Here is a 27,924-nt window from a genome sequence, read left to right on the forward strand (position 1 = left end):
ACAGAGTTGTTAAAAGTGGCCTTAACTTCAGTGGGTCTCTGCAGGTGTTTTTCTTTAACTCAATGATTTTCTGGTCTAATGCAGGGCACTTTTTATTCTGATTTAGTCCCATTTTTTTGCGACTACCTGAATCTAAAGTAGATATAAAAGAGGGATCATTTTGAAGACTTGAGTTGAGAGACTGGTCCAGTCAAGTGGCTCCAATTAGCTGAGGTGCTGCCTCACCGCTTTCACTCTTCTTTTGTCACTCAAACCATCCCCACCTAAGCACGAATTAATTACAGATGAATCCACTATGGTTGATTTTACTCTCTATAGCTGCCACAGCCATACAGAGAGCAAACCCCTTTTTCCTCCCAGGCAGCACATTTTATTTATTCTATAAATTCTTTGGCATTGTAGGATTTAAAGAACTTTTTTTGGTCACGTTTGCCAGTTTACCAAGGTTGCCTCTTAATGTTAAAAGTTCATCACTTTCATTTTTATGTATTTTTGTAATAAATGTACTTTTTGTGTAATCAGTGTGACCATTTTATGTATATTTATTTAAATCTTGGAAATATGGTATCTAACCAGATACCAACTCTGGATGACATTACCTTGGCCTCCAGGAACCTTGTGAGGAATCATGGAGTCATTTTTGACCAGGATTAGTCCGTCAATGCACATATTAAACAAATATATAGGAGTATTTCTTCCTTTCTTTGTGGACAAACCAGACTTAAACTTTTCCCTGTTGTGCTTAATCAAGGTCTTTTTGGAAGGAGGAAAGTTTGAACGGGACTTAACAGACATCTTTAATGTCGAGCTTGCTGCACTCCTCAGTCCCCTGAGCAGAGTCACCATTGGACACGACAACAGAGGGCTTAGTACTGGGTGGTACTGCGAGAAGGTACATTTCCACAAGCACCCTTAAATGCATTAAAATGTGTTCATTTTCAATTAAATAGTTTAACAGAACTTGCGTTCTTTGCAGGTTGTGGTTTACTGCCCATTCACCGGAATAGAGCAGACTTTCCCATGCAGTAAATGGCTGGATGAAAAGGAGGGAGATGGGCTGATAGAGCGAGAGCTCTACGAGATGGTCTCACTCAGGCAGAAGAGACAGAAAAGTGAGCTGAATGTCAGTAATTACGGCTAGTCAGCGGTGGCAGCTAATGCTGTCATTTCCACGTTTATTTCCTGAACCACTCAGTAAATGAACTAACACAAATTTGCATACTGACGCAGTAGGCAGCCTGTCTTTATTCTGCTTTGTGTGAAATTGCCAGTGAAATTAAGTCCAATATCTATTTTGAAGACATGTAACCGCTGATTGCATTTGTTATGTATTATCTTAGTTTTCTTCTGGTTGACAAACATAAACAGCAGAAGTTTATTATTTCGACATAAATTTGTAAAGTGGGCATTCCTTCACTGCCCGGCTTCATGCCCATTCACAATCACAAAAAATCACAGTTGGGAGCTGTCTGCTGCAATCACCTCAAAATGGTAGTTTCCGTCCTGAGAAGATTTTTAATGAGCAAAAATGCATTTTCTGCTGCTCCCCTGACATCTTTAAGCTCTTGTCAAAAAATCCTTCCAGAGACTTCGTGTTCCTACTGCCCTCAAATGTGTAAAGCATACTTTATTTCACTCTGCCAAAGCAATCAGGGAGAATGGATGAGCTCTTAGTCACAGTGACAAACAAATTATGATGATGAAAGTGGGACACCATTAGTTTCTGAGGTATGAAAAGCTATGGCAGTCCTAATTTAAGATGATGATTTGAGTTCACTTTTCCTCAGAGCATCCCTGGTCGCTGTGGATCTGGACGTCGGACCTGCCCAGCGCAGGAACCGATGCTGATATCTCATTCCAGGTGTACGGAGAAAAGGGCAAGTCAGACGAGATCAGGCTGGACAACAAAACAGACAATTTTGAACAAGGACAAGTTGACAGATTTATGGTAAGTATCCTACAATTCAGTGCTACGCACATTAGTATCAGCACATCAGATATTGAGGCTGCACACAGTAATAAACTACTTTTACCTTGACTTAAAATCACAGGTTGAACTTTCTGATTTGGGAAAACTGACCAAACTCCGTATCTGGCATGAAAAGAGGAATCCTTTTGGAGGATGGCATCTAAGCAAGGTGAGAATTTCTCAAATCTAGTAATCGGATAAATTATCTCAGCTGTGACATTTCCATACCTATTTCTGCTAGTGATTTCATAAAAATCCTAAAATCTCAAACAGCCAGTTTTTAGACATTCTAGCCTAGCAAACACAAGAATGGTGCTAATATAAAGAAATCAGCATCCTCAGCTCCAACTGATACAATCAAAAATCAATATCATCTTTATTCATTCAGGCAACATTAATGAAAACATTAACGAAGGAGAAGTATACATTTCCTTGTGAGCGGTGGCTGGATAGTAATGAAGATGATAATGAGGTTGTGAGAGAGCTTCCCGCCACCGGAGAGCTTATTGCTGAGCCTCTGCCCTGTGTGTATATCCACATTCACCATGAACAATCCAAATCTTATTAGCTAAACAAGAAGAAGAATGTAAGTGACGATGAATTATGTTATTGTGCTCTGCAGTGATTAAATACAGAGTAACTGTCTGCACGGGGACGGTCGGTGGTAGCGGCACAGATGCATCTGTTTTTCTAAATCTAATTGGAGACCAAGGGGACACCGGAGATAGGGACCTGATCAACTGCAAAAACAACGTCAACAAGTTTGAGAAAGGAAGTGTATGTATATTTGGCACTGCACTGTTAAACATAGAGCTCACGAAGAAAGCTTCACTTCGTTTTGTTTTTTCATTTAAAAGTCACATGACTGATCTTCATCCAATCTTATTGTGTGTTTTTCTAGTTGGATGAGTTTCTAATTGAGGCGGTGGCCATTGGGCAGATCCGCAGGGTGAGAATTGGACATGATGGCAAAGGTGGAGGCTCTGCCTGGTTTCTTGACAAAGTGATTGTAAGAGAGGAAGGACAAGCTGAGGCAAATGCCGTGGAGTTCCCCTGTAACAGGTGCTCTCATCAGTCACAGTTGTTGCGGGGAAATAAAATCGACACTAACTAGTCACTTTGTTAGGAACACATCTTTAAAGACAGCCTGCCTCATTTCTTTATTTTGATGTGCACATAAACTAAAGATCCTGATCCTGAAGATTTTATTTGCTGCAGTGCTGGCACATGAATGAATGATTGGATGATTACATGTTCCTAAAAACATGTTTTGTATATACATAATAGTTGTTAAACTGTGTGTGTGTGTGTGATGGATGAGATAATAGTTTGTTTACTGAATGTGGCATGCAGATGGCTGGCCCGCAACGAGGATGATGGACAGATTGTCAGAGAATTAGTTCCGTTTGCAGAAGGACAGCGTCTTTACAGTAAGTTAAAGGAATCTGACATTTCAGTAACGTTTGAATTTTATTGTCATGCTTATATTTGTTCTCTGTGTGTGTCAGATACCAACTATCACATCGCTGTGAAGACAGGTGACATCCCCGGAGGTAGCTCTGACTCTGATGTGTTTGTGAAGCTCTATGGAGAGAAAGGTGACACCAGTAAGATGATGCTGGTGATCTCTGCCAACGACCTGGGGAACTACTTTGAAACAGGCCGCGTTGACATCTTCACAGTGGAAACCTTTGACATTGGACAGGTTTTTGTCATTTGATGTTGATGCCAATGTAAAGTACTATGCATAAGTCTTCCCCTTCAATTCTTTATATTTTGTTTCCATGAAAATTGACTTTTTTTTGTAATTTTTTATGCACCAAAAGGTGATTCCCTTGTTTCAATTGTACAGACTGTGTTTTAAGCACATATTTTCATGTAGGTTTGCACATTTTTCAATAAATCTCTGCACCTATTTTCCAAATTTCCTTGCAAATTATAAAGATTATAAATAAGAGGTGGCTGGAGACTTTTACACACTACTGCAGTATTATGAAAAGCTTTACTAAAGACCTATTCTCACTTATGAAAGACACATAGCCTTTTGTGATTCATTCTATTTTATTATAGGATAATACTATCCGTATTCTAATAAAAAAAGATCTTAACTGTAGTCTAAATGCATTTGTACCCTTACTGCTAATTACTGTTGCTTAGTTACTGTTACAAACACATCATAGAAACAATGTTTGTAGTGTCTGTTTGTGGACAGTGGCTTAGCAACAATAATTGTCAGTATTATTATGATTTTTTATTCAATTTGCTCCAAATATGAGAGGATATTTGCTAAAGTAAAATGGAAAAAACACATAACACAGATTCTATTGTTTTGTTTTTTCCTGTGAACTTTCAGAATTTCTGCGTGAAACGTCTAAAATGTAATTGGTGTCATTTATTTATTCTTCCAGATCAACCGTCTGTTGATTGGCCACACTAACAAAGGCATGCGTGCGGGCTGGTTCTTGGACAGTGTTCAAATTTTGGTTCCAGTCCATGGAAAGAATTACATGTTCCCCAGCCACCGCTGGCTGGACGAAGATGAGGCCGATGGCAAAACAACGGTGGAGCTCTACCCAAGCGAGATCCTGGATGTAGAACAATGTAGGCAACACATTAAGCACAGGAAGAAAAACACTAATAAACAGTATTTAAATGAGTGAGTAAGTCAAAAGTCAAATAGGGAGTCACCTTCACCTACCAAGGTTAATAATGGAGTCTTTTCTTTCAACCAGTCCCAGCAAATAGCTGCCCCTCCCTGAGGCTGGTTCTACTGGAAGTTTCTTCCTGTTCAAAGGGAGTTTTTCCTTCCCACCATCACCAAGTGCAAGCTCATAGGGGGTTGTCTCTTTGTTGGGTTATTTTAAAATATTTTTTAGACTGTAGGGTTTGGGGCCTGCAATATAAAGTACCTTGAGATAAAAGTTATTGTGAATTTCCACTATTTAAAAACAATTACACTGAACTGAATTATTATGTAAGGCGTTTTAAATATATGAGTTAAGTATATGAGTATGTGTTAACACCATTGCTGCATGAAAAATACTTCTGTTCACTTTCACATTCATCGATCTACATTTTCTAGTAATAAACTATGAGATAACAGTCGTGACCGGAGATGTGGTGTTTGCTGGCACAAATGCTGTAGTCTTCATCCAAATCTACGGGGACAAGGGGAAGACGGAGGTTATCACACTGGAAAGCAGATCCAACAACTTTGAACGGAATACCACCGAAATATTTAAGGTTTCAAATCTGGATTTTATGATTTCCAAAACTCCAACTCTATTGCAACAATTTAACGTGAATGCAGAATTAAGTGTCCAAATGTTGAATCAAAACTTTTCAATTGTTTGACAGATAGAGGCCAAAGATGTCGGAAAGATCTTTAAGATACGCATCGGTCACAATGGCGCCGGCATTGGATCTGGCTGGTTCCTGGAGACAGTGGACGTGAAACATCTCATCATGGCCTTGGTGCCCAAGGAGAAGAAAAAGGAGGACAAGAAAAAGAAGAAGAAAAAGAAGAAAGAGGAAGATGAGGATGAGGAGGGTGGCGAGGAGATGCAAGAAGTGGTGCTGACATATCATTTTCCCTGTTCACGCTGGTTGGCTGGGGGAGAGGAGGACGGCGAGCTGGTGGTGGAGCTGCTGCCTGAAGATGCAGAAGAGATGGAAGGTACTAAATGAACAAGCTAAATGAAAGTTTTAACTGTTTTATTTAACACAGTTCATGATGATGATGATATATGTGATAGTAATAATCATCATAATAGTAATTCCCGGTAGTTCAGTGGCCATGGATTTGCAACATAGTACAAAACAAAACCCTTTTCTCCGTGCATACTCCACAATAAAAATGCACCAAAATCACTCTTTCAAATATACCACCTGCAACAAAATGGAGCTGCTATTCATGCACGGATAGAGTCAGGCAAACACAGCTTTGTTCGCTGGTCCATGAACCCTCTCTTTAAATTATATCAAAAATGCAACAGCATAAAATGCATTTTTAGAAATTGCATATGTTCTTTAAACACTTCTCTGAGTTTGGAGCATATTAAAGTTTCAATGCGTGAGATTTTCATTATAATTTTTTTTATATTATTAATGACTTTTTGCAGTCTCACTGACTGTGTGCAATCCTTAGTTACCTCCCTATGTGGAAATCTAGTCATGGAGGTAATCTACCATCTGCACTGAATTCAAATGCCTTTTCACATGAATAATGCATTCAGAGCAAAGGAAGCATACCAGTGCTGGATGAAATTCATGATTACATTGCACGTAATAATATTATTAAGTCAACCAAAACTAAAAGATTTAACATCATGTCTTTAAAGTTAGAGAGAAGAAAAGGTCTGTTTTATTCAAAGAGCACCTCTTCTTCCCATATGCATCCCTTCTCCTCACATAGTTAATTAATTTAAGACATAGGCTTAAAGCAGATGTATTTTCTATCAGTTTTCCAGTGAGCACCCACCTGTCTGCATTTATCTTTTTGAACAAGACTTCCCAGTACCACCTTATCCCATTTTTAGTCATTTAAGAAATTTCAATTAGCTACAGCTAATAAGCAATAAAGAACTGAAATGTATTTTTATTTACGACATCTTCATTGTGTCTTCAGTGTTGTGTTTTAGCCATAATTGGTTCACACATTTACTTGGAGGGCATGTATGACAGGTTAACAAGGTGTTAGTAATTGAACCCTTGTTTTGTCTGACAGTCAACACCTACGAAGTGTGTGTCTTCACTGGTGACATGATGGGAGCCGGGACCGACGCCAATGTCTACATTAATATTTATGGAGAGAACGGAGACACTGGAGAGCGCTGCCTGAAGAATTCTGACAACATCAATAAATTTGAGGGAGGGCAGGTAATAAAGGAAATACACAATCACTTCTAAATTTGTATGATTATAAAAATGATGATTTAGATTTAAAGATGTCAATTGATTATATTTGTGATTATGCTCTATTGTGGCAAGTTCTACGAATTGATATTCTTAAAAAAAATATCTTAGTAGCTTTCATCACAGCTGAACACCTTTATACATTTGTTCAAAAATGTGTCATGCTGAAAATTAACCAGCAGTTAGTCAAAGATTCAACCATGTTCCCGCAACATGAGTCTTCCACTGAGGTGTGGGTGGGAGCATATTCTGGTAGGGTTACAAACACTCCTGCAGGCAAGCCGGCTTGGACTCACAGGAGTCCTCTGCGTCATTGAACCCGTCCTACTTTTACTCCATACTTTATCCACACCTGTTAATTAATTATCACAGCTGGCCCTGTAAGAACATAGAGCTCACTTCAGTGGAAAATGGGTCTGTTTCTAAGACACAAGTAAAAAGTCCATTCGGTGAGTGGGAATGTTTGGTCTGTGGCTGACAGACATCTACACCTTTACAATGTAAAAAAAAAAATACTATATTTTACTCATGAGTGAGTGCCTTAACAGTGAAATAAACTGAATATTTCCTCAACAACCCCACCTCTCTTTCTCTCTGTCCTTTTCTTCCTTCCTTTTTTGCTTTCTTTTACTTTTTCTTGTCACACTTGGTTTGTTTCGTTTATTGCTAGTACCTTTTTTTTCTTGAGCTATGCCATCACCGGACATGTTGCTTGGGAGACCTGCTCTGTTTTCTCGACCCCTTATTACCATTTTTATTAAACGTGCTGCAGTTGCATGACGACCGGAATAACAACAACAGACATCCCTGCAGAAATCAGAGGATAACAAGCAGGGGATGTGGAAGTAGAAGGAAGCTACAAGGGAAAAGAAACAGGCCCAGAAAACAGACACTGTCATGCCTGTGAGATGGCTGGACCACAGAGAGGCTAACAGCTTTTGTGAGAAATGAGGGGCCCTTCATGTGTGTATTATACTGAGTGTCACAGAAACACATCTTCAAGAATAATTCAAGATCCCGTCACTAACATCAACTGTTTTCAGATGATTCGGGAAGACAGAAATAAATCCAGGAGTGGCAAGTGGAAGGGAGAAGGGAACAAACGAATGGTGCCATCTTTGTCACATTACCATGAAGAAATTTAACTGCAGCTCACATATTCATTTAACTGTTTTCTGTGGAGTATGACCAGCCGTCTTCTCCTTTTTTAACATAATAGGAAAGGTGAAAAAAATGAATTGACTTGCAAATCACTTAGTGTATTTAATTAAAAATGATAAAAATGATGGAAAACATGCCCATCACTTCCTCCTCTCTAAAAATGTGAGGAACTGTATGACTTAATATTAGTGTGCATTCTAAAAGCATGAGTAACTTGCACATGGTAGGCACTGTTAAGGCTGAAGAGTACATACAAGTTATGGAGAAACATATGAATCCCACCAGATGATTCCAAATCATATGCAGCCATACAGATGATGATTTCTCAGGACAATGTCAAACCACATATAGGTACCTCTGTGACGTGAACAACATGACTCAATTGTAAAAACAAAAGTAAAAGAGTCTGTTTGTTGAACTACCCTGCCTACTTTCAAGACTTTGGGAACATTATAATATACATATCAAATTCAACTAAAGTTTTTTTTAAGTTGTCTTTGACTTATTTTTAGGTAAATATGGGATTTTGCATTTTGTTCTTCTCTACATTTTACACAGCATCGCAGAAACAGGGAGTTTTCATATTACCTTGTTTTTGCTTACATGCTTCTTCTAATAATATATTTGTGATGTGGTCAGATATACTGTAGCAACTCTGGATGGATTGCATTCCATTTTCATATATTTTCTGTCTTTCCCTTGTAAAGTTTCAAAGCTTTCATATATTTCAGTACTGTTTCAAACCAACTTCTCTTCTATCAGTTAACACTCTTGTGAGTCCCGATTCATTTCTGCTCTGGTATCACTTTGGACTATCAAATAAAAACAGTTAAATTAAAAGTGATTTGTAAAACATCTAGTTGCTGCATTTTGCAGGAGGATGTTTTCATCGTGACAGCCGTTGATTTGGGCCCTTTGAAGAAGCTACGAATCCGTCATGACAACTCTGAGTCTTACTCCTCTTGGTACCTGGATCGTGTTGAAATAGTGGACACAAAAGAGGATACAACGTAGGTGCCACAAACATACAGCCATGTGGGTTTTGCTTAGTTATTCAGCTGGATTCCAGAAAAATCCTACAGCAAACAAGGATTAAAGATTTTGTGTGATTAGGAGAGTAAATTAACAAGATTATATCTTGGAGTGTTGAACAGAGGTGTTTCTTCTGTAGATACTACTTCCCTTGTAACCGCTGGCTTGCAGTTGATGAAGACGACGGGCAGATAGCGAGAGAGCTGGTTCCCGTGGATGAGGCCTTCATGAGGAAGGATGATGATGATGAGGGCACGAGTGGTACTCTGGGCCTGGAGCAGAAATGTAATGAAGCTTCAAAGCTTGTTTACGCCTCAGTGGGATAAGATTAGTGGAAGACCAATATGACAAGTTTCATGTACTTATATGATAAATTTATCCTGCAGCTATGTCTACTACATATACTCTTAAGATAAAAACTGGAGAAAAGAAGTATGCTGGAACTGATTCCAACGTCTTCGCCATCCTCTTTGGTGAAAATGATGACACAGGTGCGATAATTCAGCATCATCCCTGCATTATGGTGGCATCCCTGTTACTGGCTAAATATCAGAATTTTAAAAAAAATCTGCATGTCACCCACAGGGATCATCAATCTAAAGGCTTGTAAAAACTACAAGAATAAGTTTGAACAGGGGATGATCAATGAGTTCACTGTGGAGGCCGTGGATCTGGGCGACCTGGTAAAAGTTCGAATCGGGCACGACAACTCAGGTGGGGAAAGAACGTACTGTCCAAAAACAAACAAAGCAGTCATATACATAAGCACTGCACTGTACAAAAAAAATAAACTTTTTTTTTCTGAATCAGGGGGTTCATCTGGTTGGTTCTTGGACTGGATCGACATTGATGCCCCTTCACAGGGTCAGAGGATGCGCTTCCCATGTGGCCGTTGGCTGGATAAAGGGGAGGATGATGGTGCAACTGTGAGGGATCTCTATCCTGCTGACTTACAGACTGAATTCTACACACCATGTGAGTGAACAGCAGTGATATAAGCACTCAAATCCATTAGTAAACGTAGAGTAGGCTTATTGAGAAATCGTCCTCTAAAAGTGCTTTATGCAAAATTTCACTCTGATAAAAGAGCGGAAGCATCAGCAGTAAAATGTATTTTAAAGCAGTCTGCCTGAAGAATGGTGCTTAACTCCAACCTGTAATGAATGTTATAAAGCTGCAGTGGTGTCCTGTCTTTTTATTATCATTCCTCCAATGAAGGCTTGTTTCTGCCCTTGAAAAAAACATTTTCGATTGGCAGAGCTAAGTCGAAATTTCAGGTTATTTTCCAAAAAAAGATTATGACTTACTCACTCAAACTTTAGACAAAATTACTCAGAATTTAAGTTATTTGAGTGCAAATGGTTGTCTGTGTCTGTGTGTTAGACTGGCGACCTGTTCAGGGTGTACCCTGCCTCTCGCCCTATGACAGCTGGGATAGGCTCCAGCCTCCCCTTGATAAAGTTATTTTCTCATTAGTTTGAGTTAATAAATCCAAATTTTGAGATAAAGTTTGAGACAACAGCCCGAAATATTGACTTATAGAGTATAGTTTGTTTTTTATCAATATGTATGCAAACTCAACTTATGCATTATGATCCATTCATGTCAGTTAGTTTATACAAACAACAAGAAAGTAAATAAATAATATTGCAGTTTATAAAGCGGGCTCAAAGACTGTTATTATTTAATCAATGACGATAATTTAATGCCCTTCAATATAAGGGCATTTTTATAAAGCAGGCTCTAAAAGTTCAACCAATTTCAGGATATTATAGTAGCAATTATCTATAGATATAATTTCTACACATTACTTTGTATTTTCATTCAGTATCTTACCAGTTAGATGTTAACTATTTAGGACAGCAAATGTATTAAAAGATCAAATGATTCCTTTGAGTTTCAACAACAAGTTAACACTAAAACAGAAAAATGTCATCAGTGACAATAAAAACATTTTAAGCCAGCAGTTATGCTATCAGCTAGCACAACTGTGATCCCTCTCCACAGATAAATAACCACATATACTACACGACTTTCTTCCTAAACTTCTTGCTTTTAATTGCTTATCAATGCTTGTAGTAAGAATGATGGACAGTTATTACAGTTAGATAGTTTAGTCTGATATGTTTTCTGTAAGGCATAAAAGCACGTCTGGTGTCATAACTGTAAACGTTAGCTGTGAATACTAATATAGCCTTTCCTAAAATGCAAATGTTTCTTATATAAAAGACTAGATTATATGCCAGCCTGTCCTCCACCTTCATCCATGACAGCCTGGCATGTTTCCCACCCACACTGTCCTTCAGTGAAGAGCAAAAGGGGTAGCTCTGTTTTGAGCAAGGGTCTTACTTCTGAAGCACTAAAACCAAATAACAGACAAGTAATCAAGGTGGGATAGAAACAAAGACTATTATACACGTTTACTTGTGGCCTCTGAAATTCAAAACGCAAGCTTTTGAATATTAAGTTGAAATATACCCACTCCTACGTCATCAATATGAGTTAACCATGATAGTGTTTGCTCATCAATAAATGGTGAAACCGCCAAAGCAGTTTCAGTCTTTGACGCACTGACATTTTTTTGTAGTGCGTCTAATACATCCACAACAAGATTGTAACACCTTGTTTTCTCTTTTTCATGCAGCTTTTGTGTTTTACAAGTCTTAAAATAGTTGTTTTCTTTGCTGACTCTTGGTTAAAAAGAAGGAAAGGAAATCTGAACACAAGTGGTCAGCTGTACCTGACACCTGATAAACCGAAGTGTAAACGATGATGGGACCAGTGTGTGTACGGCTCAAAAAGGGTTCTTCCACCTTACCTGTCAACAAAAAAGCTTTTCCATTTTTTTCAGTTGTGCCTTATGAGATAAAGATATACACCACCGATGTATTTGGAGCGGGAACAGATGCTGACGTGTTTATAGTCTTGTATGGCCATAAGGGGGTGTGCACTCAGCGGAAGCACCTGTGTGTCAACAAGAGAGAGCGACGCTTGTGCTTTGAGAGGGGAGCTGAAGACATGTTTATTGTGGAGGTAAGTGTAATGTGTGGCTACTCACTGATAGAGCTTTTCAAAAAGTGGCGGCCGGTTTGCGAATGATAAGTTGTCTTTAAACAGCTGGAGGACATTGGTGATGTTATAGAGAAAATCAGGATAGGACATGACAACAGCGGCACCAATCCTGGATGGCATCTTGACAGAGTGGAGATCAGGCGACAGCTCAGGAAAGGAAAGGTAAGCAAAAGCCACATGAGATGACACCATAATAGCGGCATTATATTGCCAAAACTATTCACTCACTCATCCAAATCATGGCTAAGGTGTTCCAGTTACTTCCATGGCCACAGGTGTGTGTATAAAATCAAGCACCTAGGCATGCACACTGCTTCTACAAACATTTGCGACACAATGGGTTGCTCTCAGGAGCTCTGTGAAGTCAAGCACTACTAAGGATTCCACATTAAACTTTTACTGTTATTATTATTATTAAGTGGAAGCGATTGAGGAATGACAGCAGCTCAGCCACAAAGTGGTAGGTCACATAAAATCACAGAGCACATACCGAGGCACATAAGGTTCATAAAAACATGGATGAGCGAGTCTGGTGTGAAAGAATTTGATTGTCCTGTACAGAGTCCTGACAGCACCCTTCTCATCCAACATCACAAACGCTCTTCTGGAAGAGTAGTCAAATATTCTCATAAAAACACTCTTAAACCTTGTGGAAAGCCTTCCCAGAAGAGTTGAAGCTATTATAGCTGCAACATCATGTTCAACCCTATGGATTAAGAATGGGATGTCACTCAAGTTCATATGCCTTTGAACGCAGATGAGTGAATACTTTAGGCAATGCACTGTAAGTGCATCGTTAAGAGATTTCTTGTCTGTGGCCTCATTAAATTATTAACAAATTAATAATTTAACATCTTCTGGCTCACACAGTTCATTGAGTCTCAGCTAGAGAAACATAGCTGGTGCCAGACTGAAGAGTTGTGTGTGTTTAATGGCAGGGTTCTGAGACGACTATATTCCCTTGCGAGCGCTGGCTAGCTAAGTCTGAAGATGATGGTGAGACGGTGAGGGAGCTTGTCCCTTCAGACATCATCACACAGAAACTCCTCAGGGATGGGACACTGAAAACGACTGAAACTGAGGTGGAAGATGCTTTGGAAAGTAGGTTGAAAGTTATGTCACCGGTGGAATGTAACTACACTTGCTTTCAAGTGCTCTGTCTAAGGAAACATTAGAGGTGCTTATTTTTATTTCAGCTGTTGCATGGTGAAGATGTTGAACTAGCATGGAGCAATATAAGCCTTGGTAGATTTTGCTTTTCAGCATCCTAATATGCTCTTCTAGCATGCACTTTTTCAAAGCTGAACTCAGTTTTGAAAGGGTTAGTGGGGAGAACGGTTTAAAGTCCAATTTTGAGACATTCTTCTTCTTTCAGCTGCTCTCTTTAGGGGTTACCACAGCCGATCTCGCACTATCCAAAGCATCCTCTTCTGTCACACCAACCCTCTGCATGTTGTACAAATTTTTTGAGACATTTTGCTGTATAAATAGACACGCTGTGAGACTGGAAACAACACAGTTGGAAAAAAAAATCTATTAGCAAACAAGGTCTGCATTTACCGACTTCAAAATTTTTCCTCCCTCACAGCTCACACATACACGGTGTCTGTGCGGACAGGCGATATGTACGGAGCAGGGACCGATGCCAACGTTTTCCTCACCATTTATGGAGATTTGGGAGACACAGGAGAGCGGAAACTCGCCAAATCTGAGAATAACAAGAACAAGTTTGAGAGAGGAGAGGTATTAGAGGAGAAGTGCGAATCGTTATGTGATGTTGCACAAAAATAAATCTAAATCTGTTCAATTCCTTTTGCCTTTTAGGTGGATAAGTTCAATATTGAGGCCGTGGATTTGGGGCAGGTGTTTAAGATTCGTGTTCGTCATAACAACTCTATGATTGGGGCTGATTGGTACCTGGACCAGGTGGAGGTGCTGGATGTGGAAACAGAAGAGGTATACATGTTCCTGTGTGAGCGCTGGCTATCAACGAAGAAAGAGGACAAACAAATAGACAGGACCTTCTACGTCAAGGTTGTGTTTAAAGACAGTGTTTTATTATTTTCTTCTTTGTATGTCAGAGTTATTCCAGAAAAGAAAATTGATAGCTGTGTTTATTTTGTGCCTGTTTCAGGGGTATGAGGGTGAAAGAAGCTCTGATCCATATTCCAAAATGATTGCTCAGGCCAAACTGGGACTGGACAAGAATGCCAACAAGAAGAAAAAGAAGAAAAAGGCAGTAGTGGTTGAAGGGGGTCCAAGTAAGGTCTATTCATTGTGTCTCTTTGTGAAATGACGTTTCTGGAAGTGGACACAAATATCAGGAAAAAATACTGAAATTCAACATGATAAATAACCACAATATCAACAGGAAGAATCAATGCAAACTTATAGAAATTTGATAAATATAGGTAATATCAATCAGGTCATAGTTCACCCTAATATTTACACCAAATTAACCAACATTAAAGAAATTTGTGCTTGGTGGCTTTCATTTTAAAGTGTTTAACTTACCAAAGTTACGCCTTGTGCCTGAACTCACTCACCACAGCACTCCTAAAACTGAGACTTCTGGAAGTCCTGCCAATGCAGTTCTGACTTTTTTTAGTGTGGAAAGGAAAGCAGAGACATCCACAAAATTGTAGTACGCAGACCTACAATTGCTTCAAAAAATGAGAAAAAAAGACAAAAAAGATAGCTTGGCTCAGACACCTTTTGTAACCTCATCCTCTATAATCCTCTTTGTACCTCTCTACCAGGGATGCTAAATGAACTGGTACTTATGTAGTGCTTTTCTAGTCTAAGTGAGCACTCAAAGCAATTGATTATTACAACCCACATTCACACACACATTTGAGCTATATTTTCTGCCTCTAAGGACTTTCAAACACACACACGAACACACTTTTTGAAGGATGCACGGGAAGGCGGATTTGAGGGTCAGTATCTTGCCCAAGGACACTTCAACGTGCAGAATGAAGGAGGAGGAGGGATTGAACAACTGACCTTCTGATTAGTAGTGGAACTGCTCTACCTCAGGCAAAATAAATCTCTGATCTGAAACGTTGCTGTTTCTGTTCTTCTGTATGATACAAGACACAAAACAAGCATCCCTCTGCTCTCTTTCTTTGGCTGCACATGATAGTATGTGTGTGCTAAAGCACTAGAATAACACTGATGTAGCCTTAATAAAAGAAAAGCATCTACAAACACCTTAAAGGCTCATTAATTAACACAACATGTTTCGTCTAAGAAGAACAGCTGTATGCTTTTACAGTGTATAGTGATGAAGGATTATTTCCTGACTATAAGTCTTCGTGCTATGCTAAGGTAAATGGCTGCTGGCTACAGTTTTAAAAGAGTGCTAACAATCTTCCACCTTAATCTGACTTTCTGTAAGAATACACCTTTCCCAAAATGTCAAACTACTCCTTTAAGATAAACTTTAATATTGTCTCCATCCATATTTGAAAAAGATCAAAAGGTCACACTCAGCCTGGAGCTAGATGATAGTACTAATATTAAAGAAGTAGGAATGGTCTCTGAAGTGGCTGAGACATCAGACTGAATTTTATATGTGGAAAAAAATCTCAAAGCAGTTTTTCTCTCTCACCCAGTCATCCCTTATCACTTCACCCTGTCCACGGCGATCGAACAAGATGCCAGCACCACAGCGAGGGTTTATGTCATCATCATTGGTCCCAATGACGTCGAGACAGACCGGCTGTGGCTGGACCTGCCAGAGGGAAAGAAATCCTTCACAGCTGGCTCCATGGAGCACTTTGTGTGCTATGGAACTGACGTGGGAGAGATCAAGAGGGTGGAAGTGAGAATCTGGGACTCTTTCTGTAGCTAAATCTGTGAAACTGTCTCCTCTCTGCTGTCTCTTCAGATGCACTGCTATTAAAATTTTAATAAAACCATTCTAGCTCAGCAATAATTAATTCTAGATGTGCCTAGATCAAACAAAAATCAAGTGATATACAAATTCCCTCTCCATCTCCTCTCCCTTCTCTTCCCTCTCAGCTTGGCCATAATGGTGTCACACCAGAGAGCTGCTGGTTGGTGGATGAGCTGTCGGTTGCCGTGCCAACCAAAGGTATCAAGTACATCTTTCCATGTAAGTGCTGGCTGGCTAAAGACAGGGGAGATGGTCTGACTGCCAGACTGTTCAATGTGCTGGACTCCAGCACGATCAACATTATCCGCAAAGTGAGTCACCGCACCTAAAATATGAAGTGTTGGAAAACATTCAGTTAATGTGTTACATAAAAACTGTATCTGTATCTCTGTGTACTGTATTTTTTTAGGTTGTTTATTCAGTCACGGTTGCCACAGGTGACATTCAGTATGCAGGAACTGATACCAACATTTTCCTGACCGTGTTCGGAGCCAATGGGAGCACAGAGGAAATGCTTCTGCCCAAAAATGAGGATAGGTCAGTTCACAGTGATTACTTATCAGTAAAGAAACAGTTGATACTTTCAGTGCAAATACTGGAAATGTGGGATGCCTGAGTTTAAACAAACAAAATGAGCTCATCAGCACCTTTAAAGTTCAATAATATATGTGTTGCATCTCATTAATGTGACCTAATTATAAAGAAATGTCACTTATTGTGTGGTATTTTGGATCAAAGCAGTGATTTCCTTTATTGGCACTAAGATCGTAATAACAAAGAGTCTGCCATATAAATGCCATAAGCACCACATGTTTCTGAATAAACACAGTGTTTTATGTTAATCTGTGCTGTTGCCTATGGACAAAATTGGACAGGCTGTTTCACTGTTTATGCCGTTTAACCTAAGATAATCTAACCAGCTGCTGTGTACAGCTACAAAGGCATGAAAGTTAAAATGCAATTAAATGTATCTTCAGAAAGGTTAAACTATTTAATTAGCACAGTCATGTCTTTAAATGCAGCTTAATCCATATATATTGGTTCATTCAGGTTTGAAAGAGGGCAAGAAGACACATTTACCTTGGAGATAGATGACATCGCTCCTTTGAAGAAGATCAGAATTCGAATAGATGGCACCGGAAGCCGCCCAGACTGGTTTCTTGACAGGGTAATGCAAAGAGAGTCTGATGCAACACGTCTGGTATTAGAATACAAAATGTAAGAAAGAAGGAATGATAAGAAATAATTTGCAATTACCGGAAAGCAGATGCACATTTTGAGGTAGCACAAAACTTTCACATCAGTTTATCATAAATATTACGTGTTACACTCATGTGCTACTTTATAAGGTACAGTTTGCTAGATCCCCTTTTACATTCAGAACTGGCTTAATTCTTCATGGCATAGGTTCAACAAGGTGGTGTATACATTCCTCTGAGATTTTACCCATTACTGACATGATACCGTCAAACACTTGCTGCAGATTTGTTGGCCCCACAACCATGATACAAATCCCCCGTTGAGCCAAATCCCAAAGGTGCTCTGCTTGATTGAGATCTGGTGACTGTAGAGGCCATTTGAGAACAGTGAGCTCATTTTCATATTCAAGCAATCAGTTTGAGATTACTTGAGCTTTGTGATATGGTGTGTCATCCTTTTGAAAGCAACCATCAGAAGATGGGTACACCATGGCCATAAAGGGATGGAAATGATCAGCATCAATTCTCAGGTAGGCTGTGGCATTTCAATAATGCTCAGTTGGTACTAAGGGGCCCAAAGCATGCCAAGAAAATATCCCCCACATCATTAAACCACCACTAGCAGCCTGAACTGTTGATGCAAGCAGGATGGATCCATGTTTTCATGTTGTTTGCAACAAATTCAGACACTACTATCTGAATGTTGCAGCAGAAATCAAGAACTCATCAGACCAGACAACATTTTTCCAATCTTCTGTTCTGTTGATCCCATGTGTATTGTAGCCTCAGGTTCCTGCTCTTAGCAAACAGGAGTGGCACTCAGTGTGATCTGCTGCAGCATTTGATATTTTGTGCTTTCAGAGATGTTTTTCTGCATACCTTGGTTGCAAGGTGTGGTTTTTTTGAGTCACTGTTGGCTCCCTATCAGCTCAATGCAGTCTTTCTCTGGCATCAAAAGGCATTTTCACTGCACAGAGAACAATCAGATCACTGGATATTTTATCTTTTTCTGTCCGTCCTCTATAAACTAGTGATGTGCAGATCGATCCTGAAATATCGATTCCTCTGATACCAATCATTTATGTTCTAGAATCGATTCTCACATTAAAATATCGATATTTTAGTAGTTTAGAGTAAATTTGTAGTTTATCATTAACAGCAACACAGTGGAAAGAAACTATAACATTCGGATTGTCTACATTCAAAGGCACTACTTCCTCTTCCGCCTTTCATAGTCATGTGCGAAATACGGCTGTATAAATGTCTCGCAGCCGCTGGCGTGTGCACTCACAACAATGGCTGAGCGTAATTGGAGTAATTTGCGGACGTACAGTGGGGCAAAAAAGTATTTAGTCAGCCACCGATTGTGCAAGTTCCCCCACCTAAAATGATGACAGAGGTCAGTAATTTGCACCAGAGGTACACTTCAACTGTGAGAGACAGAATGTGAAAAAAAAAATCCATGAATCCACATGGTAGGATTTGTAAAGAATTTATTCGTAAATCAGGGTGGAAAATAAGTATTTGGTCAATAACAAAAATACAACTCAATACTTTGTAACATAACCTTTGTTGGCAATAACAGAGGTCAAACGTTTACTATAGGTCTTTACCAGGTTTGCACACACAGTAGCTGGTATTTTGGCCCATTCCTCCATGCAGATCTTCTCGAGAGCAGTGATGTTTTGGGGCTGTCGCCGAGCAACACGGACTTTCAACTCCCGCCACAGATTTTCTATGGGGTTGAGGTCTGGAGACTGGCTAGGCCACTCCAGGACTTTCAAATGCTTCTTACGGAGCCACTCCTTTGTTGCCCGGGCGGTGTGTTTTGGATCATTGTCATGTTGGAAGACCCAGCCGCGTTTCATCTTCAAAGTTCTCACTGATGGAAGGAGGTTTTGGCTCAAAATCTCACGATACATGGCCCCATTCATTCTGTCCTTAACACGGATCAGTCGTCCTGTCCCCTTGGCAGAAAAACAGCCCCATAGCATGATGTTTCCACCCCCATGCTTCACAGTAGGTATGGTGTTCTTGGGATGCAACTCAGTATTCTTCTTCCTCCAAACACGACGAGTTGAGTTTATACCAAAAAGTTCTACTTTGGTTTCATCTGACCACATGACATTCTCCCAATCCTCTGCTGTGTCATCCATGTGCTCTCTGGCAAACTTCAGACGGGCCTGGACATGCACTGGCTTCAGCAGCGGAATACGTCTGGCACTGCGGGATTTGATTCCCTGCCGTTGTAGTGTGTTACTGATGGTGACCTTTGTTACTTTGGTCCCAGCTCTCTGCAGGTCATTCACCAGGTCCCCCCGTGTGGTTCTGGGATCTTTGCTCACCGTTCTCATGATCATTTTGACCCCACGGGATGAGATCTTGCGTGGAGCCCCAGATCGTGGGAGATTATCAGTGGTCTTGTATGTCTTCCATTTTCTGATGATTGCTCCCACAGTTGATTTTTTTTCACACCAAGCTGCTTGCCTATTGTAGATTCACTCTTCCCAGTCTGGTGCAGGTCTACAATACTTTTCCTGGTGTCCTTCGAAAGCTCTTTGGTCTTGGCCATGGCGGAGTTTGGAGTCTGACTGTTTGAGGCTGTGGACAGGTGTCTTTTATACAGATGATGAGTTCAAACAGGTGCCATTCATACAGGTAACGAGTGGGGGACAGAAAAGCTTCTTACAGAAGACGTTACAGGTCTGTGAGAGCCAGAGATTTTCCTTGTTTGAGGTGACCAAATACTTATTTTCCACCCTAATTTACAAATAAATTCTTTACAAATCCTACCATGTGAATTCATGGATTTTTTTTTTCACATTCTGTCTCTCACAGTTGAAGTGTACCTCTGGTGCAAATTACTGACCTCTGTCATCATTTTAAGTGGGGGAACTTGCACAATCGGTGGCTGACTAAATACTTTTTTGCCCCACTGTATTTTACATCCACAAACAGCCAAGACGTGGTTTGCGATACATGTGGCAAAAAGTGAGGTGTTGTGGCCATACTTGCCAACCTTGAGACCTCAGAATTAGGGAGACATTCAAAAAGGCTGTTGGGGGGTTGATAAATAAAGTTTACAGTGTTTATTTATCGGATAAAATACGTTAAATGTCACCGTTATTATTGGCCGGCCCGGAAACAGCGGGGGTGTCCAAATTCAGAGGCTGCTTCCACCTGAGACTCTGCTCCTTGCTATCTAAAATATAACAGGGCGCTGACTTAAACTCTCGACCGTCTCACACTTCTGTTTAAACAGTTTTCTGTTTGACGTTTATTCAGCTGTGTGAAAACCCCGGAGGAACCCTCTCGAGGGATTAATAAAGTTAAATTTAATTTAATCTAATCTAATAACTTTATTCTCAGCCAAACCGATTTACTCGCGAACAAATAAAACACTGAAAAAGCCAAACAATAACATTTTTAAGTTATCAAAGTGACTTATATATCATGTTTAACGACCGCGGGGGTTTGAAGACGATGTGTCGGTTGGCTCAGATATTTGAAGTTTACACAGCTACATTCTCACCTGAAAATATGTTAAAAGTTTTTTTGCGACCCAGAAAGAGAAATAAGAGTAATATTAAAACTAAGTATCTGGAAACTGGAATAGGCTGGGCCGCGCCACGCTATGAATTCTGCGACATGGTTTTTCAATTTTGATGTCCGGGTGGAAAATCGGGAGAAATTCGGGAGAATGGTGGCTCCAGGAGATTTTTGGAAGGGGCACTGAAATTCAGGATTCTCCTGGAAACATCGGGAGGGTTGGCATGTATGGTTGTGGCAACATCACTAACCTTGTCAAACACCTCAGAGCAAATCATATCACAGAATATGACGAGCGTATGTTGAAGCGAACTGAAGAGGAGGAGAGGGACAGGTGCTGCTAGGGCGAGACTCTCACGGAGTCCTTTAGTGATGCAGGCAGGCAAGGTGTTCAAATAGCGCACAACTTCAGTTTTTCTATTTCTATATGATGAACTCATCTGCATTATTAAGTGATAAGAACAAGAAATCTGATGTCCTGTAATCATTATGATGCTATAACTTGAGATCAAACTATCGGTATCGGATCAGTATCGTCGATATCACCCTGAATATTAATTGGTATCGGATCGGAAAGGAAATCAGTGGTATCGCACATCACTACTATAAACCCTAAAGATGGTTATGTGGGAAAATCAACAGTTTCTGAAATACTCAGACCAGCCCATCTGGCACCAACAACCATGCCACGGTCAGTTACTTAAATAACTTTTCTTCCACATTCTGATGTTCAGTTTTAACTTTAGGAGGTCATCTGGACTATGTCTACACACTTAAAGGCATTGAGCTGCAGCTGTCTGACTTACTAATTAAATATTTGCATTATTAACCGGTTGAACAGATGTACCTAATGAAGTAAGTAATGATTGTACAGTATTTGTGAAATTATATAAATGTTCCTATTCAGGTAATGAAATGAGGTGGAACACTGAACAGTTTTCACAAGTTAGTAAATTTCACTTGCGTGTTTGGTATATCATTGCAGTGGATGGCGCTGTCTCTAAGCTGTAATTAAAACAATAACTCTTGTGATTTTTAAACCACAATCTTTTAATTTGCTAATTTAATAATGAAGCAATTTCTTTTTTCAGCCTTCGCAAATACCGTTAATTAATCAGATTCTTTTGCAGTGGAAACAGATGAATGCTAGGTTAACTTTAGTGTATTTGTGGATTGTTTAACATTTTTCAAGCCACAAATATACATTAATGCATTTATTCCAAAATCACAGTCAATTTCCTCCTCCTCTGCTGCAGCTAAATAGTAGATTTCACATGTGGACATTTGTTTAATGCGAATTGTGAGGTCATCGTCTGATTTAAAATGTTAGATCCTGATGAGAAACCTGACCACAGAGGAAGAGTACCTGTTCACCTACGAGAACTGGCTGTCCAAGACCAAAGGGCCCAAGAGGACAAAGGTGTGTGAGCTGGCGGCTATGGTGGATGACGAGGAGATGGTAGAAAAAACAACTTACATCATCCAAGTCCAGACTAGTGACGTTGCAGGTGGGTCACAGAATGTTTCCACATATATTTAGAAAGTTGACCAGGTTAAAGAAACTGTATCAGTCAATTTTAACTTAATTTGTCTGCTTGGAATAAAGTTTAAAAAAATAAATAAATAAATATCAATATTCAAAGTTGGGGGTTTTTTCTAATCATCCCAGAGCCCTCTTTAACTGCACAAATTTCTTCCCCAAATTTTACGTTTGTTGAACTTCTATGAGTATTTTACATATTTTTTAAGTGTTAAATAAGACACTGAGTGCTTAACTTCAACAAGCATGTTTACAACTACTAATAGATTTTCTCATAAGTTAAAGTTTATTGGAGTTCTGTTCTCTGATCTTTGCAATATTCTAGGTGCTGGCACTGATGCCAACGTGTTTCTGATTGTGTTTGGGGAGTATGGAGACACAGGGACGCTGCCTCTGAAAGAGAGCACCAACAGAAACAAGTTTGAGCGAAAAATGAAGGACGTGTTCAGATTTCCTGACATGCTCAGTCTGGGCGAACTGTCAAAAGTCAGAGTGTGGCATGACAACAAAGGTAAGGAGACAAGGAGAACTACAGTCATAAGTAAGCACATAAGAAAGGAAGGAAAGTTTTAGCAGTTTGGAGTAATCTGTGACGGCCTCAGAGGTTTTCTAAGAGAATACTGGGAGCAACAACACCATGAAGTCCAAAGAACACACCAGACAGGTCAGGGTTAAGGTTATTGAGAAATTTAAAGCAGGCTCAAAAAGATTTCGCAAGCCTTGAACATCCCACGGAGCACTGTTCAAGCAATCATTCAGAAATGGAAGAAGTATGGCACAACTGTAAACCTATCGAGACAAGGCCGTCCACCTAAACTCACAGGCCGAACAAGGAGAGCGCTGATCAGAAATGCAGCCAAGAGGCCCATGGTGACTCTGGACGAGCTGCAGAGATCTACAGCTCAGGTGGGAAAATCTGTTCATAGGACAGCTGTTAGTCATGCACTGCACACAGTTGGCCTTTATGGAAGAGTGGCAAGAAGAAAGCCATTGTTAACAGAAAACCATAAGAAGTCCCATTTGCAGTTTGCCACAAGCCATGTGGGGGACACAGCAAACATGTGGAAGAAGGTGCTCTGGTCAGATGAGACCAAAATGGAACTTTGTGGCCAAAATGCAAAATGCTATGTGTGGCAAAAAACTAACACTGCACATCACTCTGAACACACAATCCCCACTGTCAAATATGGTGGTGGCAGCATCAGGCTCTGGGGGTGCTTCTCTTCAGCAGGGACAGGGAAGCTGGTCAGAGTTGATGGGAAGATGGATGGAGCCAAAACAGGACAATCTTGGAAGAAAACCTCTTGGAGTCTGCAAAAGACTTGAGACTGGGGCGGAGGTTCACCTTCCAGCAGGACAACGACCCTGAACATAAAGCCAGGGCAACAATGGAATGGTTTAAAAACAAAACATATCCATGTGTTAGAATGGCCCAGTCAAAGTCCAGATCGAAATCCAATCAAGAATCTGTGGCAAGATCTGAAAACTGCTGTTCACAAACGCTGTCCATCTAATCTGACTGAGCTGGAGCTGTTTTGTAGAATCTCTACATGTGCAAAGCTGGTAGAGACATACCCCAGACTGGCAGCTGTAATTCCAGCAAAAGGTGGTTCTACAAAGTATTGACTCAGGGGGCTGAATAATTACGCACACCCCACTTTGCAGTTATTTATTTGTAAAAAATGTTTGGAATCATGTATGATTTTCATTCCACTTCTCACGTGTACACCACTTTATATCGGTCTTTCACGTGGAATTCCAATAAAATTGATTCATGTTTGTGGCTGTAATGTGACAAAATGTGGGAAAGTTCAAGGGGGCCGAATACTTTTGCAAGCCACTGTATATCAACCCAATTGAAATGCCACAGCAGGGCCTTAAAAGAGCTGTGTATAAGCAATGAATTGAAGCAAAGTACTTTTTTTTATTTTCAACTTTTTGACTAAAAAAGCTGACAAAATGTCTTACAAGGATACTTGGAAGATGGAATAACAGAATCTTGCTTAGATACTGCAAGAGTGGATGTACAGCACAGTGTTAATGTTAGCTTGTTTACTTCAAATCTATTTTATTTATAAAGTACCTGTTCACAATAGTAGTCATCTCAAGAAACTTTATACTATATATACTTTACCTTTTTTTTGTTAAACAATGGAACAGGAAAATTTAGATCAGTGGTTGAGATAACATTTGTGCACAGATGGAATAAATTCACCATTGACTGTTGCTCTTACTGTAAACAGGCCCTGCTCCTGGATGGCACCTGGAGTACCTTGACGTGAAAGATGAGGCCCTGGACAACACCTTCAGGTTCCCCTGTGACCGCTGGTTGGCAAAAAACGAAGATGACGGGCAGATTATGAGGGAACTGGCTTGTGCCAACAATGATTTTGTAGACCTCAGTGACAAAACAAGTTAGTAATCCTGAGAGTCTGTAGGCATAATCATGGGTTGTGTAATTATCTGAGATGAATCACTTGCAGTAAATTACAACCATTTGTCACTTGTAAAATAATGCAGCAATTTGTGTCTCTGTGCATGGCCACAGAATATGAAATTGCCACAACAACTGCTAACGCAGATGACGCCTCCACAACGGAAAATGTCTGGATCCTGCTGGAAGGAAGGAAAGCCCGTTCCAAGGAGTTTGTTCTGGAGAATAAGAAAAAGAAGTTCTTAAGGTAGGTCTTCAGAGAGTCCAGGGTTCACGACTCATGGTAAAACCCTCTAATGTGGTCTTACATAATCGCCCTCTTTTACACATTTTTTTCTACCCCCTTTTATCTTGTAGCTTCATTTTCTCTTTACTCTCAGGAGAGATAATCCCATGAGGTGAAACAGAACCTCTCAGGCAGACCACAAAATTTAACAGTTTAAAATCAAAACCCTACACAAACTTCTCTTGCACCCTTCCACAGCGGTGCCACTGACACGTTTGAGTTCTCGTCGAAGCACGTGGGGGAAATCGCTAGCATCTGCGTTGGCCACATCACAAAAGACGGCAAGAAGGTGAAGAATGAGGCTTTCTGGCATGTTATGGAGGTGGTGGTGACAGAAAAGGAGCTGGGAAACAAGTGAGTAGACTCTCACAACATGCATTATGTTATATAAAACTGATGGTGCTGAATCAATGCATCCTCTTGTGGTTAGGTATTTCTTCCACTGTGATGCACAAATTCCCCTGGCAGCCAAAAAAGACCAGTTCCAGACATTCGAGTGCTATAAATCCATCGAGAGCTTTGCAAGCAAAGTCCGCAACCTGGTCCCTGTCAAGTATGAAATCATCGTCATCACCGGGGACGTCAAAGCGGCCGGCACAGACGCAAATGTTTTTATCACCATGTATGGCGTCAATGGTGACTCAGGCAAGCGTCACCTACGGCAGAAGTTTCGCAACCTTTTCGAGCGAGGGCGGACAGACCGCTTCGTTCTGGAGATGCTGGACCTTGGGGAATTGCTGAGGGTCAAAGTGGAGCACGACGGCACTAGCCCCAACAGTGGGTGGTATTTAGAGTGTATTGAGGTGACCAACACAGCCAATTCAGTCACAACAATCTTCCACTGTGGAAAGTGGTTGCACACTGCTAAAGCTGATGGACAAATTCAGCGAGTGCTCAATCCCAGATATTAGAATAATGCTAGAAAGAAAGAGTGGGTGAGCATTTGCTTTTTCCTGTTTGACTCATTTGTTTTGTTGGGGGTTTTTACCAATTGTAAGAGAAACATTGCACGGAAAAGTTAGAGTTAATCCATCTGAATATAAATGCATTTCAACTTTTTCAGGATAAAGCCAGTTTTTTGTTTTTGTTTGTTTTTTGTTTTTTTTTAAGTTTGTGCCAACTGTTTAGGCTGTCACTCTTCAGAAAAAGCCATTTGCTTCCATCTCGCACAAATAAACAGAACTGAATATTACCCAGCTCACCACAACAAATATTTACCTTCATTTTACTTTTCCTCACGTCTCACTGAAAGGTTTCATACCAATGCCAATCACTTGAGGGATAAAGGCAAAGCTGGAAAACAGTTCAGCAAAAATAAATTCATTTGCTTAAGCATAATATATGGGCATTGCACTCCAACAGGGGTTAAAATATTCATTATGCATAAATTTAAAAACCCTTTTGTAGAATGATGGGTAGTATTACACAGGGATCAGGGAAGGCGAATAGCCAATCGTAGCAGCAAAAACAAAGACAACTCAAAAAAAAACGCGGAATGCTGTTTAACATGTAAATAAAAAAACGAATGCAATCATTTCCAAATCTCATGAACCCATATTTCATTCACAACAGAACATAGAGAATATATCAGATGTTTCGACCAAGACATTTTACTTCACGACCATCTGCGCCCCCAGTCTATGGATCACCTGTAACTTAAAAGGCTGTAAGGTCAGACACCAACAGGTGATTCGGGCGTTGGCATCCTGCATGTGATGGAGCCACTGTAGCGGAGCGTGATCCGAACAGAGGATGAAAGGGCAGCTCAGGAGGTAAAAATGAAGAGAGTCAACCACCCAGCAGATTACCAAGCACTCCTTTTCAACTGTGCTGTAGCAAGCATGCAATGGCTGCTGTTTTTTACACCTGAGGGCGCACCGGCCCGCCTCCCAAGCGGTACCCCAAATACTGTACCTCCCTCCGTCCAACCGTACACTTCTTCTGGCCGTGAGCCACACGTGCCTCAGGGACTCCAGGACCGTGGCCACCCACTGCACATGCTCCGCCCAGGTGTCACTGTGGATGATGCCAGCCACAGTGACATCCGGGTAGGCGGCAGCATATGCAGCCTGCGGATGCAGCACCCAGTCCATGAGGAGTTGGAAAATGGCTGGAGCTCCAAAGAAGGAAGTGTGACAAATTGGTACAACCTGTAAGGAGTACACAAGGATGCTTTTTCCTGGGAATCTGCCAGTAGCCCTTGGTTAAATCCAGAGTTGTGAAAAACTGAGCAATGCCTAACCAGTTCAGGAACTCGTCAACCCGGGACATGGGGTAGGCATCAAACTGTGACACCTCATTCACCTTGCGGTAGTCAATGCAGAACTGTATAGACCTATCTTTCTTCACCACAAGGACCACGGGGCTATACCACCCACTGTATGACTCTTCTATTAGTAGAGATATCATCTGAATTTCAGGAGCAGGACCACTCTTCCTTCACGCCTCAGGCTATAAAAGCCCCCCTCTCCAATACCTGCTGTTCTCATTTTCATGCCCCATGCCCCCCCCCCCCCCCCCCCCCCAAATTTTCCCCTCCCTTCTCCTCCTCGAGAGCCTTCGCCAGTCCCCTTCGAGGCCTTCCCCAAACCGCAGCACCAGTTCACACTTCCTCATCCCTCATCGCCCATCATTAACGAGGATGTGGTCCCAGCTAGTGAACTCCAAGCTTTAGCATTTCAGCCATTTCCCTCTGAACAATTAGCCTTTTATGTTTAGGAAACCTGCAGGGCCATGAACGCACCATCATGCCTGGGCATATTTCAAAATGGTGCTCTATGAGATTGGTATGTCTGGGCAGGAGGGAGAACACATCTGCAAAATGCTGTTGCAATGCAGCAACATCCGCTCTCTGGGCCTGTGTGAGA

At 40.6% G+C, this 27,924-nt stretch overlaps 1 protein-coding gene across 1 annotated transcript in view; it reads left to right on the forward strand.

Annotated features, from left to right (window-relative positions):
• loxhd1b (lipoxygenase homology PLAT domains 1b) overlaps positions 1-26,634 on the forward strand; it is a 40,874-nt gene extending 14,240 nt beyond the window's left edge. Inside the window, 33 exon segments of the mRNA XM_086257961.1 lie at positions 752-892; positions 977-1,112; positions 1,788-1,948; positions 2,052-2,138; positions 2,358-2,493; positions 2,592-2,746; positions 2,871-3,031; positions 3,323-3,399; positions 3,478-3,674; positions 4,378-4,570; positions 5,052-5,212; positions 5,327-5,645; positions 6,696-6,847; positions 8,921-9,054; positions 9,216-9,361; positions 9,463-9,567; positions 9,662-9,790; positions 9,887-10,051; positions 11,928-12,109; positions 12,194-12,310; positions 13,087-13,249; positions 13,737-13,891; positions 13,973-14,182; positions 14,283-14,409; positions 15,766-15,974; positions 16,459-16,586; positions 17,100-17,217; positions 22,128-22,305; positions 22,663-22,848; positions 24,581-24,751; positions 24,886-25,033; positions 25,256-25,411; positions 25,488-26,634. Of these exon segments, the coding sequence (XP_086114087.1) occupies positions 752-892; positions 977-1,112; positions 1,788-1,948; positions 2,052-2,138; positions 2,358-2,493; positions 2,592-2,746; positions 2,871-3,031; positions 3,323-3,399; positions 3,478-3,674; positions 4,378-4,570; positions 5,052-5,212; positions 5,327-5,645; positions 6,696-6,847; positions 8,921-9,054; positions 9,216-9,361; positions 9,463-9,567; positions 9,662-9,790; positions 9,887-10,051; positions 11,928-12,109; positions 12,194-12,310; positions 13,087-13,249; positions 13,737-13,891; positions 13,973-14,182; positions 14,283-14,409; positions 15,766-15,974; positions 16,459-16,586; positions 17,100-17,217; positions 22,128-22,305; positions 22,663-22,848; positions 24,581-24,751; positions 24,886-25,033; positions 25,256-25,411; positions 25,488-25,968 (5,484 nt within the window). The 3' untranslated portion in view covers positions 25,969-26,634.
• Positions 26,635-27,924: the final 1,290 nt, after the last annotated feature.

Source organism: Aulonocara sp. 'chitande type north' Nkhata Bay, linkage group LG12, assembly GCF_057382095.1.
Source record: "Aulonocara sp. 'chitande type north' Nkhata Bay isolate Kocher_YH1m ecotype deep benthic linkage group LG12, A_spYH_male_GT1.1, whole genome shotgun sequence".
Taxonomy (NCBI): domain Eukaryota; kingdom Metazoa; phylum Chordata; class Actinopteri; order Cichliformes; family Cichlidae; genus Aulonocara; species Aulonocara sp. 'chitande type north' Nkhata Bay.